This window comes from Nelumbo lutea, chromosome 2 (assembly GCF_056320005.1).
Source record: "Nelumbo lutea isolate HS-2025 chromosome 2, American lotus-T2T, whole genome shotgun sequence".
Classification (NCBI taxonomy): Eukaryota; Viridiplantae; Streptophyta; class Magnoliopsida; order Proteales; family Nelumbonaceae; genus Nelumbo; species Nelumbo lutea.
Window position 1 is genome coordinate 631,912 of NC_142685.1, and position 15,751 is coordinate 647,662.

The following is a 15,751-nucleotide window of genomic DNA, read 5'->3' on the forward strand; positions in this document are numbered from 1 at the left end:
AGAGTCCACCCACGAATACCGGAATACCCTGATACAAAATACAATACAACTCGAAGATGTCTACGGTCTACCTATCCATAAATATCTCAAGCAATACCCTGCGGATAGAACTGCAAATTGCAAACAGCCTTCCATTCACAATCGCTTCTTTAACATATCCACCTTTCTCTACTGCTCATCTAGATTGTAGAGTACAGAGCACGGTTCAGTTGTCTTGTGACATGGCTTTTTGGACGTGACAAATTTTCTCTCATTCGTCGTCGTTAGCGTGGTCAGAAAATGGCAATAATATGCTTAATCTGGGCCGCCTGTGGGCAGGAAAATGCAAACCCTACAAGGCTAGAACAAGCATCTCCAGTAGCCAGTAGCTGGGTTTTGTTTCAATAGTCAATACTTCTGTCCACATTGGAATAGGATAGGAGTAGGGTATTGTTTTGTTGATTTGTTCCTATATTTGATAGTGGGCCGGGCTCGGGCTGGATTTTTACAACGTATCAACAGAATAAAGGCCTGCTTGAGCCCAGCCCGCACCCCATTCCCAGGCTGGACATCTGGGCTGGGCCGTACGAATGAAAATTAAAATTTTAATTCAACTTCATGTTCATAATTATAGAAAAACATATTTAAAAAGTTAAATGTATATGTTTATATATATATATATATATATATAATACCAGAATACATGCCAATGCCATTTATATTATAATTACATTTACATAGATATATATTTAGTAAAATATTATAAAATGTTTTAAGATAATATATATATACAATAATTTTTGGGCCAGGCCAAAGGCTTGTTTGGCCTGGGCCCAACTCACATTATGTGCAGATTTGATGTAGGTCTGGGCTGGCAGGGCTTTACAGAAATATGGCCGCCAAGCCTAGACAATAGCGGGCTGGATCATAAATGATCATCCATGGCATTGGTAATTAAGTATGGGTACCCATCCCATGCCATGCGGCACTAATGATGCGTGATTTGGTAGCTTATTGTTGTCAGGCAGCTTGGACGTTGGATTGAGTAGGTCGTTTGGTCGAGCTTCAAGAAAAGAGAGATTAGAATGTTCGGGTTGCTTGACTCGGGGTGAACACTCCGATGCTTAAGTCAACAAAGAGTTTTGAGAGAGCTAAAAAGCGAGAGAGCTAGAGCATTATTAGAGCTAAATTGTGCATACCTCATGAGGTTAGAAGTGAGACTTTTATATAGGCATTGTTTGGTACAAGTTTCACGCACCACGTTCGAGATCTTTGGTAAGACGTGACTAACTGGTCCGAAATCCTTGGAGGTAGTTTCGTATGTAGATTAGGTTTTTGTGTCTTCCTCTAGAACATTCGGTGTGGGAGTTGACTTCTAGATGACCTGGGAAGAATAGGACGCACACGGAGGAGGTTGACGAGCACGTCTCGCAAGCCGCCACTTGGACCTCAGTCAGGCAAGTCGCTCCTCACGTCGAGGTCCCTTGGACCGGTATTGACAAGGTACCATAGGTTGGCAAGCCCTTGAAGGAGGTTGCTTCTCACACTGAGGTCCTTTGAACTGGTAACGAGGGGGTACCAGAGGCACCACAAGTCGGTCTTGGACAAGGTGTTGCTAACCGCCCTGTTGAGGTGCCCGGACTGTGTATGAGGCACCTTGGACTGATTCCAGGGTGCGTTTCCTTAACTTGGTGAGATACGCAACTATCCAAGTAGCGCTGAGGTGTTAAGCGGTGAAGACGGATGTCACGTCTCACTAGGTCAGTGGAGGGCCAAATCACCCCTCATCAATTGGCCCCCACACTCGACCCACGACTAGTTCGATGAAGGGTGTAACTTGTTTGAAGATGAGGCCCGAGGTGACCAGCTCTGGACGTCGGTTGAGTTAGTCCGCTTGTGTTGGTCGACTTGTCGAGCTATTATTGACGTGAAGCCAACATTTCTAGTCTAAAAACAAGCATGCACTTGAAATTGGTCGTGACTTTTCAAAATTTGAAATAGGGCGTGCTTTCAAAATTTGAATAATGGCATGCACGCCCTTCAAATTTTTGAACACGGGCTTCTTCTTGGACCGTTGGATTGGGCAAATATGGTCCATCTGTGGTTTGTGCTTCTATAAGTAAATTGGGGGGACCCTCAAGGGCCCCATTTCGCTATCCGGTTTTGGACTTATGCTAGGGTGAAGATTGGTGAAGCATTGATGATCTCCGGCTCGACAGTGGTAGTTTTTGGCAACTCGTCTTTTTCCACTTATCGTCGGTGAGTCTCTATTTCCTCTTAGTCATGTCTAGAGGGTTGGAGAGGGAGTGCTACCCAGATGCTTGAGCCGGGGAGGGGGGGGGGTCCTCGGATCAAGAGCGAAGAGGTTCCCCTAGAGGGGCCTCGACGAGGAGATAGTGGATCTAATTAACACCTATAAGATTCCTAATGACTTGAACTATATCCAGCCCATGGACGAGTAATATCTGTGGAGCCATGGACAGAATGAGGTCTACGTGTTCATGGAAGCCCTCGTTGCTGAGATCTGCTTTCCCCTTCATTCGTTTATCTATGCAATCCTCTAATGCTACGGTTTGGTACTGGATCAACTGCACACAAACTCAATCAGGACCATTTCTCTTAGCTATCATCTCAGTTTCCCCTTAGATATAGATGTCTTCTTGGGGCTATGTAGTATAAAGAAGGTTCCCAATGAGCCTTATTGGTTCTACATTAGCTACCAATCTGAGTTTAAGCTTTCGGGCAATTTTTTGTCCAAAATCACGAACTAGAAAACAAAGTTCTTTCTGAGTCGTTATGAAGGCTAGCCAATGTCAACGACCTGGAGGTGCAAGCCAAGAAGATATGAAATCAAGTTCAACGAGGAGTTGCTGAATGACCTTAGACTCCTGATTGAATGAAGCTCCTTGGTCAACAAGTTCCTAGTTGAATCGGTGCTCATCGAGTTCCTAGTTGAACGACGATACTTGCCTCTTGTCTCTCAATTGAGTTTTTTTTCCTGATCACATAGATGACTATCTTTTCTTCGATCTTAAACGCAACTCAAAAGCTGTTTAAGAAGAAGAGGAGGGCGGTTGGTGAGTCTAGCCATGCGGTAGAAGAGAGGTCGACAGAAGGTTGTCGTGATGCAGTTGACCTGGAGGAGGGTGACAACTCGATGCAGACTGACCCTGCTCACGTTGCTCCAATACCACCGATGAGCACGTCCCACTTCGATGAGGCGACGACTCCTTACGGCATGGAGATCTCTCTGTTTGTACCCGAGTCAATTGCTTTATCACCGATTGGATTCATGACCCATACGTGGCACTTCGTATGGGAAGGGGCATTCTCCTTCCAGAAGATGTCTGCATGTATCATGAGCTTGATCTCTCTGAAGTCAGTGCCTAGATCATTCAGAATGCCATGCAGGCATGCATCCTTGCGAAAAACTTGCTTTGCTACATTATTTATCCCCTATTGAGCCATTTTTCTGTTCACAGATCAATTCGCTGGGTCAAGTCATGCTAGATCGGGTCACCGCCTCGAGGGCCAACATAGAATCCCTCCAATCTCAACTAGAAGAGGCTTGTCTCAGTGCCAAGGAGGACTGGCAGCAGTTCTATTCCCTTAGCATGAGTATGAACTGCGAGCTAGAAGAATCTAGGGGGATGATTGCCAGTCTAAGCGACGAGCTCTAGGAACAGCAAGCCAGACTCTTTGACAATATTCACCGAGCTGAAGTTGTTGCTATTGAGCTCTTTCGCCAATCTTTAGAGTTTGAACAAGAGAGAATTGAAGCGGCGGTACCCTTTCTAAAGTGGAGCTTCAACCTGTGCCACCGCTTTCTTCGACACCTATACCTAGACCATGACTTGGGCTTTATCTTGCTTAAGTCGGTTCCGGACGATTTGACCCAAGAGGTTGAACAAGAGGCAACTACTCTAGAGGAGGGTGACGACGTTGAGTATGATGGTGAGGATGGTGATGAGAATGATGATTAGTGGAGGATCTGTCTTTCCATATAGGGTTCGACAATGGTATGGACAAGATATGATATCCAAACAAGGACTAACCACTAAACATTTTTAGGACTGCTATACGTCGAGCTTGCGAGTTAGTGGAATTTGAATATGTTGTAGGGAATTCTCCCATAAATGGCTTCTGAAATCTTCCTTTCCTCGCTTTTCCTTTTTTTTTTTGTTCATCAGGTTGACCATGAATTGCTGATGTTCTTTGAGATCTGCTCGAGTTTGCCTTAGTTGGAGTGCTAGAAGTGGAGTTTAACTTGACCAGGTTGGAACTACGCTCACCCCGCAAGCTGATAAGTCGTATTGAGGCTGCGGGTGCATCTATGCTATCGCGGGGGTTCAACTTGAGGGGGTAGATCTATTGTTTGCGGGACACCGACTCTCATGGGAACCAAGAGATGTTCGACCTGCGAGGCTGGCTCCACAATCAGCTAGCTACCAATTCTCATGGGAGCCATGGAGGGCTTGATTTGTAGTGCGGCCTTGTAGTTAGGGCTGGGAGACTATTTGGGTTGTGATAGCATCACCAATACGTGCGTTGTTATTAACGTTGTTGAAGACATTGTTGCTTGAGGATGCCATTGAGCTTAGGATTTGAGAAAGGTGAGAACTTGGCTTTGTATAGTGTTCCCACAGATGGTGCCAATTGATGATTCACGATTTGGTAGCTCCCTGTTGGCGAGTAGCTAGGATGCTGGACTGAGTAGGTCGCCTGGTCGAGCTACAAGAAGAGAGAGATCAGAGTGTCCAGGTTGCTTAACCCAAGGCACTCTGATGCTTAAGTCAACAAAGAGTTTTGAGAGAGCTAGAGTACTATGAGAGCTAAATTGTGCATTCCTCATGAGGTTGGAAGTGAGACCTTTATATAGGCATTGTTTGGCGTGAGTTTCATGCACCATGTTCGAAGTCTCCGAGAAGATGTGGCTGACTGGTTTGAAGTCCTTAGAGGTAGTTTCACATGCAGACTAGGTCTTTGTGCCTTCTTCCGGAACATTTAGTGTGGGAGCTAACTTCTAGAGGACCCGGGAATGATAGGATGCACGTGGAGGAGGTTGGTAAGCACATCTCGTAGGTTGCTACCTGGACCTCAGTCAGGTTGGCAAGTCCTCAAAGGGGGTTGCTCCTCACGCCGAGGTCCCTTAGACTGGTACTGACGAGTTACCATATGTTGGAAAGTCCTCGAAGGAGGTCACTTCTCATGCTGAGGTCCTTTGAACCGGTCACGATGAGGTACCAAAGGTACCACAGGTTGGCCCTGGATGAGGTGTTGCTAGCTGCCCTGCCGAGGTGCCCAAGCTGTGTATGAGGTGCCCTAGACTTATTCTGGGGTGCCTCTCCTTGACTTGGCGAAATACACGACTATCCACGTGGCGCTGATAGGGATGGCAATTTTCCTGTCCCCGATGGGTACTCGGGCTCCCCTATCCGGCAAGGTTGGGTATGGGGAGTGGTTTGGCAGGATTGGGGATGGGGCTAACACTTAATCCCTAATTGGGTTTGGGGACGGGGATGGGAAATGCAATCCTCGCCGTGCCCCAACTCCGATTTATATATATACATTATTCATATAATACTTATATTATTATATTATATATTATTTGATTGACAAATAACAATTTCAATTAAAAATTAATTAAACATTACACAGTTTACAAAAACTCAAAGTAAAAAAGTAAATGACTAAAAGACAAAAACTTAAAACTCTGTGAGAGACTCTCTTCTACTACCACCCGAGAGACAAAGAAGAAAAAACAAAGGTGGCGGTTGAAAGCTTGAAACTCAAAACCCTAGTACCTTACTCTTTTTCTTCCATTGATTTGTTCTTCCTTCTTCGTCTATCGTTCCCGACCACCGTGCCTGTCGGTACTCTCTCTCTCTCTCTCTCTCTCAGGTGAGGCAACACCGCAACTCGCAAGCCCGCAATGGTCCTCTCTCTCTTAGTTTCTCTCTCAACTACTTAATGCATTTGATTTCTGATTTTTGAAGTCTTAAACAGATTACAAATGTGAGATGTTACATATCTGAATCTACTGCAAGTCGCAAGTCTGGAGTCTCTCTCTCAATTTGGGGATCGGGCATAGGAATGGAGGATGATTTGGGGGTCGGGTCAGGAATGGGGGATGATTTGAGGGTTGAGGTTAGATACAGGGAATATAATACCCACCCCGTGTGACTAGGTCGGTGGAATGTCAAATCACCCCTCATCAAGGACAATTGAACGAAAGCTAGTCTTACTTTTATATGCTATCCTCGTTGTATTATTAAGCGTGCAAATACCAAAAAATTAGTATTAAATAAACAGCCGGCATATGGGGAGCACGTGCCTTCTACTACTTTATAATTTAAATAAACAAGCTCTCTCTCGCTCGATCCCATTCACGTGAGGACAACTCACGAAATTCTCAAATGGAACTTGCATGCTATTCCCATTGATCTCAATAAGCGTGAGCTGAGTTTGCTTTCAAGGAATGATGGTAGTGCCGTGGTAGCCACTGGTCAAATACATCTCTGATCTGATCTGATCCTGTAGAGGAGCAGGGACGAGAATCCTGATCCTCTTACTTATTCAATTTCCAATCCCCGTGTAACCCGTAAACCGTAAACCCAAAGCCATCTAACCTCAGCATCTAATTAATAAATAGTTATGTACATCCATCTAACTAATAAATAGCTATATATGTACACGTAGGCTGGTAGTCGTAGCTATATGTACATCCAGATGGAGACCAGTTTTATTACCAGCTACTATCAAATATATAACTTTAAACGACGACAAAGGAAATTTCCTTTTTTTCAATACAAGATCGATGGAGTAGATGGTCTTTTCTCTTTTGAACGGATAGGTGCTTTGTTACCACTAGCCAGTCAGATGCCAATTTATTACCGCACCAAATAAGGATAAAGTAATTTGTTTGGGCTATATATGCACTTATCCTCCTTTCTTTGGAATTTGGATGCTACTACCGCATCATAAACGTGGCAATCAATGCATACTATTTATCAAAATCAAAATTCATGGATGGATTTTGATTGATCAAAATTCTTTAATCCTTTCCAGCATCATAAATTTACCAGCAATATTGGAGGAACACACTTCACTGTAACTCACAGTACATACGTTCTAGAGACTAGAGGTGTCTGTGCCAAAAAACTTGCTACGTGTCCTCAAATTATGGTATAGCTGAAACTGAAAGTCGATACATCAGAATGTACTGTAGAATTCACATTTGCGCCCCACGTCTCATATCACATCTCCACCGTGTATTGAGACGATAGTATCAGAAATGATGGTGTCATCATCGGGAGGTGTTCCCAATACACGGTGGAGATGTGCTATGGGACGTTGTGAGGCACAGATCTGAACTCGTGTACCGTGTACAGATTAGCAAGTTTTCTCTCATTGAATTCCCATCTGCGCCCCACAAATTTCCCACAGGATATTCCAACAGTGTATTGGGAACACCTTACTCCCAAATGTGGGGCACAGGTGTGATCAAGTTTTCTTGTGGAGTTGGGATCTTTGGCCAACAATACACATTCTAACCCTCTACCAACATGATCTAATACCGCATACCTCACCATGAGATTGGGTCGTATGAGATGTATGGTCTGAGGTTGTTGGAATGTATTTTATTGGCAGGTGATCCGGACTCTTATTGTGGGATAAATAATGCAATGATGGGCTTTTAGTTTGATTCTCTATGGTTACCGTGGCCCATGGGAAGCAAACACGTGGCAGATTTTATATGGAGGTCCTCCACAGACAATCCCTATTCATCGGGTCAGTAAATCAAGCATATTGTATAAAAATCCTTCCTTGATTATTCCAATGGGATGGATCATGGATGCTCAAGTTTAAATTCGGATTTTCACACAATTTGAAGTCGGGTCTGTGGAGGCATACTCAGATTCCAGAGTGTCAGCTCACCCTTATCCGACCCACAACCAATAACACCCCAGTTGCAAAAGTATAACACAGGCAGCTGGGGGTGAATTACTGAATTATTACAACATCCGGATGTTTGGTTTAATAATGGCAATATCATGATGATTCATGTATGGAAGATATGTGTAGTGTAGTCAAACTCTCAAAGCAAGGCTTTGTGTTGTAAAAGGTCTCTGTATTATTCGTGGTTATTGCCTATTAGTCCATATATATATATATATATATATATCGTCATCCCTTCCCTCCCATTCCCATGATTCCATTGATCCCATCTCATGGCCATATATTATGGTCATGGATGGTAAATCTCTTGCAATGCAAATGCAGACCATGTGCTTGAGTGGTCCATTACCGTTAGGCAATTAGCTTTTAGCTTTAAGTCGGAAGGATTTAGTTTGCAATAAATTTATCTAAGCCGCGTAATTTTCTTATTTAATATTATTCACTTCATGGACATGGACATGGACCAAGACCAACCATATATAATAATAATGATAATAAACCCAACAAGACAACAATATTTAATGGACCAGTTCACCCAGACCCAGCCCAGATGCTCGAACCGGAGGACGGGTAGATCTATTAGCTGATCCAGTGTAGTAGTACTATCTGTATCTTTTACGGGTTTGATGGGTGGACATTGGACAACGCCCACATTATTATCCTTTTCTCCACTCTCCTCTCCTGTACACTTAGTTACATTACATATACAAGATGCTAATAATTAATTAATGTTAATGTTTGTAATTCCTCCCGACTCCTTGTTTATATGTAGATATAGAATAAATGCAAAATCTGACGAGGACACGTGCTTCCATAGACCAATGGAAATGGTAGGACCACATTCCCTTACGACGAGTTACCGTCTTTGCCTTGTATCTATGTATATTAAGCCTAAAATTTAAAAAGAAAAGAAAAGAAAAAACAGATTTGATTTGATAGATAAAGATTAGATATCTACAAAAGGTTGCGACGTCGTCTTTCACTCCGAAAGACCTTTTATCGGTTTAATTTGAAAAGAGTATATTTTGTATGTATTTATACTATGTATATTTGTATTTATACTTTTTTCAAATTAAGCTTTGATAAAAACTAAAAATAAGGGGGGAGACCCGAGAGGGACTGGGAGGCAATGTGGATGTTATGTAGAATTAATCATATTTTGCCATCATAAAAAAAAAAAAAGAAAAGAAAAGAAAAAGAGAGTATTCAAAATTTCAAACTTGAAACTTGAAAGCAAAGGACTCCAGGCAAAGCAATGGTGGGTCATTAATTGCCGTAACTAATTACTCATTAATCATATATCCAACTATTGGTAAATGATCGTAAACTAATGACCTGGCTTAATTTTTTTATATCATTATGGGATTGAGGCATAAATATGTATATATATCTTGTGTAAATGTTGGGATCATAGATTACTCATTAGGCATTAGCTGCTCTCTCTCTCTCTTCTCTAACCATCATCATGGATCATAATGTAATGCTTCTTCACTAATCATTATTATTATTATTATTATATTTATTTGTCTACCAAAATAAAATAATAAATGCAGAGTCACTGACCCGGCCGGGCGGCCGACGATCATCCCAACTCCCAATAACAAATATCTTAGGGTCAACGAAGGGTGTCATAGTAATTTTGACTCATATCTTGATTAATGGGGTTGGGGTTTTTCAAACATCAATTTTATCCTATTCAATCGGATGGCTCAAATTGCCGGTGTGAGTTGTCAGTGAGAGATTGAGAGGAGACACCAACTAAATCGTTTTTACTTATACCCAATAAGCACCAAGCAGTAAAACTAAAACCACACTGAGCCCAGGTGTGGATGTGGTAAACTGGTAATAAACCGACAAGACAATGTATTATTATGTAATATGCATAACCAACCGTATATATAGGGATAGGGATGGCAAGGAGCGAGAGCTCCGTAGTCACTACTCACAACTGCACCAAATACAGATCCACGACTCTCTCTCTCTCTCTCTCTCTCTCTCTCTCCCAGAACATCGTCAGCTATACTTCTCGCTTTGTAACTACTATTGCATTTTCTGCCACAGCCCCCCCCCTCTCTCTCTCTCTCTCTCTCTCTCTCTCTGTGTTATCCATGGTCTTTCTTTCAGATTCGTCGATATGAATCGCATCTCAAGGGATTCTTTGGCCGGAGGGAGGATTGTTCCGGCGGGATCGCAACTCCGGAGAGGTCGGAGCAACGCTGCCATCTCGAGAGATACGGATGAAAACTTGGATCTCTTCTCCAGGAACCGCCGGAGCCTCCCCATCACTTCATCTGACGAACCAGACGGTACGGATCTCACCGCCTGACTCTCGGTTTGAATCTCCCGGATCTTTTCCGTTTTCTAACTTGAATCGACTAGAATACCCCCTCTAAACTTATCTTATTCTTTTGATAGTAGTGGGATTGAGGTCACATATAGGAGCATTGTGGTCATTTTCTATTAATATCCTGAATTTTTTTTTTCAATTTCAAAATTGTCGGCTTCCGGCAGGCTGGTCTTGCTATTTCAGCGAGACGATAGAAATTGTTAAGAGGAACTGATCAATTTGATGTTGATTAGGATTAGGTTGATGTTTGTAGGTGCACCTGTGCAAATTTAGAGGGCATCCGTATTTCTTCGCTAGAACTTTATATTTACTATAGTATTATTTTCTGGCCTAAGAATGATGTTAAATATTTTTCTCATTTTTTCGTTTTTATTTGATTCTACAATTTATTTATCATTATTATTTTCTGTTTGTCATTTCGCCCTTTATAACTCTAGTTGCTTAGTTAAATACTTCAGGAGGAACGCCAAGTCGCCAATGTTTGACTTCCTCCTGATAAATTTTTGAGAAGAAATTAGTCAAAGTCAAATTTGTTATTTTGATATTTTCTTAAGAAAAAAAATATCATATTTGTTAATAGCTCTGGTTATGAATGCCTTCAGTGTTGACGAAATTGGGGAGAATATCGGTTGGACCAGTAAAACTAGCGAGGAATGGAATCGACGATCTACTCTCTTCAGTGGATGGGGGAAAGCATGATTATGACTGGTATGCGTTCTGTCCATAATTTTCTCCCTGATGTAATTTGTATGCTTGTTAGCTTTCGGATCACTTTTTTGTCATTTACTTGCTTGCTAGCTTTAATAGTCTCATTCCTATATTGAATAAATTTCTCTCCATCTCTCTGGTTGGCCATGGTGGTCTTCTATTCGCTAATTGCATTTTCTATTTAGCTAAGTGCTAACCAGTAAGAGACAATGGGAATTCAATTCCTCTTGAAGTCTAGATCCTTTGTTAGTGTGAGTTCCGACAGTGCTAGGATCTTCTTGCCTGAGAATGTTGTTGGGTGTTTCTCATCGTATTATTTGGTCTATAGAGGCTATGATCAAGTTATTGCTCCTAGCCCAACAAACCCGAGTCAATTCTCAACCAAAATGAGTCTGTTTTGCAAGTTCCTTTTGTACTCATCTAGTTGTGGAATCACATTTTTGTGAAAGAATCTTCTTTTTTCACAATGGCATAGTATGGAAATGAAACAAACTTATTTTGTTTCTAAGTCTTTGAGGTTGATGATATAATCTTACCACTGACAAGTATGGTTGTATATATGTTCTTCTTTCCCTTAACAAATAGGTGTAAGTATATTCTTAGATAGATGATTTATAATTAGAAAATTGAACTCAAACTAGCATTTGACAGCTAATGTTTGTTTCCTTTAATTTCCATGAATAGGCTTCTCACCCCTCCTGAGACACCTCTTTTCTCTTCATCAGATACAAGTGAGTCCCCTCCAACCTTACTGGCTCCAAGAAGCAGTTCCTTGGTTAGATCAGTTTCCACAACTAAGACTTCAAGGGTACATGTTTCAATTTCTTCTTGTTCATCACTATTCACTTTGATCTAAGTTATAAATTTATTTATTCTAAAACTGCAATGGTGTACATCACCTTCATAACTGTTTCTCCTCCCTCCTCTTGACTGTTTTTGTTGCCTAGGGGAGAGCATGAGTGCAATCTGGTCATAATTGCTACTACCCGTCTAATCTACTGCAGTCTTTTGAAATTTGAACATAAAAAAGAACTTAGTTTAACCATTGGCAATATAAAATAATCTTTATATCTGATGGTTATGCTCTTCCAATTTGATAAACTAGTGAAGTTTCTTATATGATTTACTGAGTGATGGGACCCCTTAGAGGTCTTCTATATATATGGAGGGGAGTGTGACATGTCTGATTGGTTCTAACTGGAGTATTCCCTCTTAAAAGTTTCCACTTAAACTAAACCGTCTTTTGATTCCCTTGTTGATCAGCAAGGTTTTAAGCAGAGGTCTTCAATTAGGCAACTCAACTCGAAGATAGGCCTTCCAGTGGATCAGATCCAGTTTAAGTTGTGCTGTTCGACTTGCTTTGGCTTTGGTTTAAATCCAACTTAGTCCAGTTCTCCCCATAAAGTGTCTCTTATCATCAGCGGTGCCACCTTCCCAGCAAAGACTGTTATTTACAATGGCATAGTTGTCAAGGTGTCTAGGCGATTCTAGGAGACAGTGGGGTGCCTAGGTGTTAAGAATTTCATAAAAGAAAGGGAAAAAAAGTTTTGCCTAGTTCCCTAACTTTATATACCATCCAGCATACATACTACTTAATTTAGTAACAACATTAATTTCCTCACGGCAAATCAACATATCTAACAATAGTACTTCAAATATACTAATTTCAATACTTCAAAAAATAATACCAATATAATCAGCATTTAATGGAGCAATTTCATGTCAAATTAGCAACTAAAAAATGTTATTATTTTATATGATAAAATTTAAGATAGTAAGTAAAAGATACAAAGAACAGGGTACAGCTTCTCCTTTATTTAATGTGTGTCTGTGAGAGAGAGAGAAACCTCTTTGTGTTTCTATGCTTTATTTATTTTCCTCTTCTCAAAAATAGTAAATAGAATATGCATGGCTAATTTCTTATTTTCTCTTTCTTTCAGCTTTCTATGACACACTCAGAGAACAACTATTCATCAAGACCAACAAGAAGTGGTTCTGTTACCCGTCCTTCCATTTCTACCATGCACTACACTACCTATTCATCTAGCTCCAACAGATCTTCCTCAATTCTCAACACAAGCTCAGCATCAGTCACATCTTCATCCAGGCCATCCACCCCTACTACCCGCTCTACTACGAGACCTTCCACCCCATCTGCTCGGCCATTGTCATCGCGACCATCGACACCAACCAGATCCCACCCTGGCCCCAACATCTCTTCAGTTGATAAGCCAAGAGGGCCCCAAAACTCAAGGCCTTCTACCCCAAGTTCTAGGCCTCAAGTCTCTGCAAACTTAAGTTCTGCATCTCGACCAAACTCATGGCCATCAACTCCTACCCGTCGAACCCAAACAGCAGCTCCAGGGCCAGCTCCAGTGGTAGCTCGCTCAGCATCTGTTGGGCGGGTCCTTCCAAATGGCCGAAGCACAGTACCTGCTTCCCGAGGAAGCTCCCCAGGCCCAAGGGCCCGGCCATCACCACAGCCTATTGATCTTCCTGATTTCCCACATGATACACCACCAAACCTGAGGACCACATTGCCAGATAGGCCCATTTCTGCTGGTAGGTCTCGGCCAAGTGTTGCTGTCACGGTCAGGGGAAACTTAGAGACATCTGGGCCTGTGAATCCACCAAGAAGGCAGTCATCACCTATTGTTTCAAGGGGAAGACTTACAGAACTTTCAGGGAGGGGCCGCTTGCACACCAATGGACATGATGTTGAGGCACCTGAATTGCAGAAGACACCACCAGTGTTGGAGCCTACAGTCCGGAGACTAACAAAACCCACAACTACTAGTGAGAGTGCTGGATTTGGAAGAACAATCTCAAAAAAGTCACTTGACATGGCTCTCAGGCATATGGTATATCTCTTGTTATAGGAGGAAAACAGAAAGTACAAGTGTGGATGTCAGGAGACTCCATTCTGACTTTGCTGTCATTGACTCATGGAAGTTCCATGCAAAGTCGGACTGAAGCCCAAGCCATTCAGTCTGCCATGCTGATATTCCTGAGTAATATTTTTAAATTCTCAAGAAATATCTTTGTGTGCATATGATGTATGCCAACATATCTGATATCCCTCATATATAAAATGGTTAGAAATCTTCCACAGATCCAAATTCTGACCAAGCAGGTCTTTAAAGGGGTTGACTACTTTTTACCCCATCTATTTATTAAACTTTGAGGTTAAATCTACATTATTACCTCTTAACTAAAAGCCCTTTATTCTATAACGCAGGACATCCGAAATGGCACAGGGAGCGTCCGTTCTCTGTCTGGAACTACTCTTTTCCCTCAGAGCATCCGCAGTAACCTAAAAAGCCAACCTATTCGTGTCTTGGATGCTTCGTCTTTCCTCAGCAGTAATGGTGCCCCACCCGCCAGCAGTAATGGAGGCATCTCAGAGAATGGAAACTGTATTGATAAGTCCCTGCATAATGAGGCTGAGGAAGGTGATGGTCGGCTTTCAGCAAAACTGAGTCAAATGGACATTTACGAGAGCTCCCGTTATGATGCAATTCTGCTCAAAGAGGACCTGAAGAACACTAACTGGTTGCACAACGTTGATGATAAGTCTGATAAGGGGATCACCTTCGATCACCGGTTTGAGCCACTTCCTGAGCCATTTGGTCTTCTATAATCTCTAAAATGGCTGTGATGTTGATGCCCTTTTTCCTTTGTTTCTTTTATTTTTGTTTTTAGTTATTATTTTTCCAAGATGGAAACCATCAAACTGTCTCTCTCTCTCTCAGGTTGTCCCTTTTGGTAGTACGACTTCATTTGTACCATAAGGGTTTTATGTTTTGTACCCTTTGTATAAAAAGTAAAACAGTAAATAGAGAGGAGGATGATGAAATAATATTTCAGTGAATCTAAGGTAGACACTAGAGAGTAATTGTCCAGGTCTTACTGCAGATTTGTGCAAAGTTTTTATTTATTTATTTTTCACTGCCAAGTATCAGCAAAGGCATGACTCTCGAGCCATAAATCCCACAATCATACCAACTTTGAATATTTTTGCCTCTATAATCTTAATTATCTATTTAAAAGACTTTTTTATGACTAATGTTTTAGACGAATGTAGTTTTTATATCGCATATAATAATTATTATTTATTAAAATTTGTTTATTTTAAATTGTCTAACCTTTTACATGATTATTAATGAAATTTATAGTATCAGTTTGTTAAGCTATGCATATGTGTATATCAATGTTACCGTGGACATTCCTAGGGGTGTCAATGGACTGGTTTCGGGTTGGACCCCATCCAACCCGAAGGTGTTTTGGATGGACTGGACGGTCTAAATAGTTGTATGGACTCGGACCAGTCTAAATTTAAGTCGTCCATATATAATGCGGACCGAATTTGGATAAACTGTTGAATCAAAAGGTCCGTTCATTTCGTTTGAAGTTTGAACTCCCTACAAAATTTTCTTCGAAGACCTAGCGCTCCACATCTCCCGCCGACAGTTGAACGAAAAAGAAGGTTTCTCTCCGACAGTGGTATTCCTCGAACTCTGACAAAACATCACCTATGAACTGTTTTTGAACTATTGCGCCAACACAAGCTCTTTTTGAAGCGGCCCAAATGTTCTTTCGCGGAGCGCCAGGTTCTTTATCTGGGACATATAATCAGTGGGTAAGGTGTCACAGTGGATGGCTCCAAAATCCAAGCAATTCAGGATTGGCCCAAACCTCAATCCACCAAGGCTCTCCGCGGGTTCCTAGGATTGACAGGGTACTACTGCAAGTTTGTGC

At 41.7% G+C, this 15,751-nt stretch overlaps 1 protein-coding gene across 2 annotated transcripts; it reads left to right on the forward strand.

Moving 5' to 3' along the window:
• Positions 1 to 9,862: 9,862 nt before the first annotated feature.
• Positions 9,863 to 14,902, forward strand: LOC148867977 (uncharacterized). Of its 2 annotated transcripts, none has more exons than XM_088972879.1 (5): positions 9,863 to 10,244; positions 10,888 to 10,993; positions 11,719 to 11,801; positions 12,934 to 13,854; positions 14,232 to 14,902. In XM_088972879.1, the coding sequence occupies exons 2-5, from the start codon at positions 10,939 to 10,941 to the stop codon at positions 14,631 to 14,633; spliced, it is 1,461 nt and encodes a 486-aa protein (XP_088829005.1). In that variant the 5' UTR covers positions 9,863 to 10,244; positions 10,888 to 10,938; the 3' UTR covers positions 14,634 to 14,902. The 2 variants fall into 2 exon arrangements, with proteins under 2 accessions (XP_088829005.1, XP_088829004.1); XM_088972878.1 differs by having other exon boundaries at positions 9,865 to 10,244; positions 11,678 to 11,801.
• The last annotated feature ends 849 nt before the right edge of the window (positions 14,903 to 15,751 follow it).

What these genes read in the sequence shown, in the direction of transcription:
- LOC148867977 (XM_088972878.1), top strand. Translation starts at nt 10,073, where the DNA reads ATGAATCGCATCTCAAGGGATTCTTTGGCCGGAGGGAGGATTGTTCCG. An exon ending in TTCATCTGACGAACCAGACG is followed by an intron (nt 10,245 to 10,887) that starts GTACGGATCTCA and finishes GAATGCCTTCAG; the next exon opens with TGTTGACGAAATTGGGGAGA. An exon ending in CCACAACTAAGACTTCAAGG is followed by an intron (nt 11,802 to 12,933) that starts GTACATGTTTCA and finishes TCTTTCTTTCAG; the next exon opens with CTTTCTATGACACACTCAGA.